The 2,159-nt window shown below is 49.6% G+C and overlaps 1 protein-coding gene across 1 annotated transcript; it reads left to right on the plus strand.

Annotated features, from left to right (window-relative positions):
• Window positions 1-1,030: 1,030 nt before the first annotated feature.
• Window positions 1,031-1,843, plus strand: H257_15568 (hypothetical protein; the record flags this gene model as incomplete). The annotated part of the gene is made up of 1 exon (XM_009843720.1): window positions 1,031-1,843. One exon carries the CDS (start codon window positions 1,031-1,033, stop codon window positions 1,841-1,843), a length of 813 nt encoding a protein of 270 aa, XP_009842022.1.
• Between the last annotated feature and the right edge of the window lie 316 nt (window positions 1,844-2,159).

Genomic DNA, 2,159 nt, shown 5'->3' on the forward strand with positions numbered 1-2,159 from the left:
ATCATGCGAAATTATTTACGTCATCATGAACTATATAAAGCCATTGTGTTTAGGTGTATGTGAACAGATCTTGACGAGCTCTTTCACGTTACGTCCACCACGTCGCTACTAGTATAGGATACATACTTGAGGAATTCACGAAAGAAAAAAGAATAAAATCGGTACATCACTGGTCGGTCACGTTATCTGATTGGGTCGGGTAAGATCGAAAATAAGAGGATAAATCAAATCTTTGAGTATTGTGCGTCAGCAGACATAGCAACCGGGAGTGGAAAGAATGTGCAAGGTTCAAACCAGTGCAGTTAAACTAGTCGTCGGCCCATAACGAAATTCATATAGATTTGCCCATTCATGCAAAACCTACACCCTATTGTCCTGCCATGAGTCTCGAGTGCCATCCATCTTGACCACTTCACCGGCTGCATGGCTCGTCTTCGCTGGTGTGTAGTTGCTGCATATCACAATGTTGAAATGATCGTACATAGTGTACAGTACAGCTGTAGTAGATACAGCATGATGCTTAGTTTTCGGAAATAGGAATCAGTATCGTCCATGGTGAGAGTCGACACTAGACGATTAGCGTGCGCTAGTGATCGCTTTTCATGCGTACTTTGTCTTGGACGATGTCATTGACCTTCGCAACCATCGTCCAAATCAACGCAGAATCATGTGTTTATATCATCCTTGTTTCGAACAAGGAATTTTTCATCAAAAGTACTACTCGGAGTACATGAGACAAGTGCACTACGAATACACCTAACGTTATAAGAAAATCCATTGAACCATTCAATGCGCCACCTCGTCCCGGAGTTTCATTGGCAACATATCTTTTCAGCTTTAACTTTGTCATCTGGACCCATCAGACTTAAAAGAAATCTGATCATGAGGTCCCGAATCATAGTATCTTCAACCTAGCGGCAACCGTCCGAGATTAAGCACGCACGTGTGTACAAAGCAGCCGACTTGAAACAGTCTACCTCTGCAGCCCAACAAGAGGCACTTTTCAATTTGCACCGACCGACCAATAACCATGAAACTCTTCGTTGCCATCGCTGCTGTTGTTGCCACCGTTTTCGCGCAAGACTTCAACTTCACCGACGTCTCGGAGAGCCAAGAACAGGGCGCCAGCCTCCGTGTCGTTGGCGGAAACGAGGCCCCCGTTGGGCAATACACGTGGACCGTCAACCTCCGCAGGTCTGCCGGGGGGCCCTCGTGGTGCGGGGGGACTCTGATCGCCCCCAACTACGTGTTGACTGCAGCCCATTGCGTCGCGAATGGCAAGCCTGGCTTTGTCGCCGTTGGCACCCACTACACCGGCGGCACGTCGGACGGCGAGCAGATTTCGGTGGTGTCCTCCACGTCGCATCCCAGCTACCGGAATCTGTTCTATGGCTTCGACGTGGCCATCCTCAAGCTGAGCCGGGCGTCCAAATTTGCCCCCCTCCCACTCGCCAAGGACGGAGTTGCTGCGCAGACGAGGGTCAAGCTGTTGGGGTGGGGTCGAACCAGCGGTCCTTCCGGCAACCCGTCGTCGGTGCTCAAGGAAAACATCTTCGTCGTCAAGTCCAACGCCGAGTGTCAAGCCAAGCTCCGCACGAGCAAAAAATTTCGTGGCTGGAGGGCCACGGCCACCCATTTGTGTGCGGGGGGCGACGTGGGCCAAGCAGCTTGCTTTGGTGACTCGGGGGGACCGTTGATCAAGTCCACGTCGGCGGGTTTGGCGTTAGTGGGGGATGTCAGTTTTGGTGAGCCCTGCGGCAAGGGATTCCCCGACGTGTATGGTCGCGTGGCGGCCTTCCGTGCGTTCATTGACCAAGCGTCCAGAGGTCACAGGTGGGTGTAAAAAATGTTCTGCGTGCATCGATGGAGTGTAGTGTTGAGATTGTCCAGAGTAAATATAGTGGATCATCCTAACGTTAATTCCAGTAATCAATGGCAGATTGACATCATTATTGTGGTTGGATTGTCCACGTTTCGGGGATTTTATGCCCAACATGTTTATCTTATAGGCCTATGTTTGTTAACGCTACAATCATACCCAAGTAGGGACGTACGACAGACCTTAAACTGTTCAAGATCATGATTGTAAGGTTGACAAACATAGGCCTATAAGATAAACATGTTGGGCATAAAATCCTTATCACGGATGGGTTTGAGAA

The sequence above is a fragment of the Aphanomyces astaci genome, assembly GCF_000520075.1.
Source record: "Aphanomyces astaci strain APO3 unplaced genomic scaffold supercont1.71, whole genome shotgun sequence".
NCBI classification, from domain to species: Eukaryota; Oomycota; class Saprolegniomycetes; order Saprolegniales; family Verrucalvaceae; genus Aphanomyces; species Aphanomyces astaci.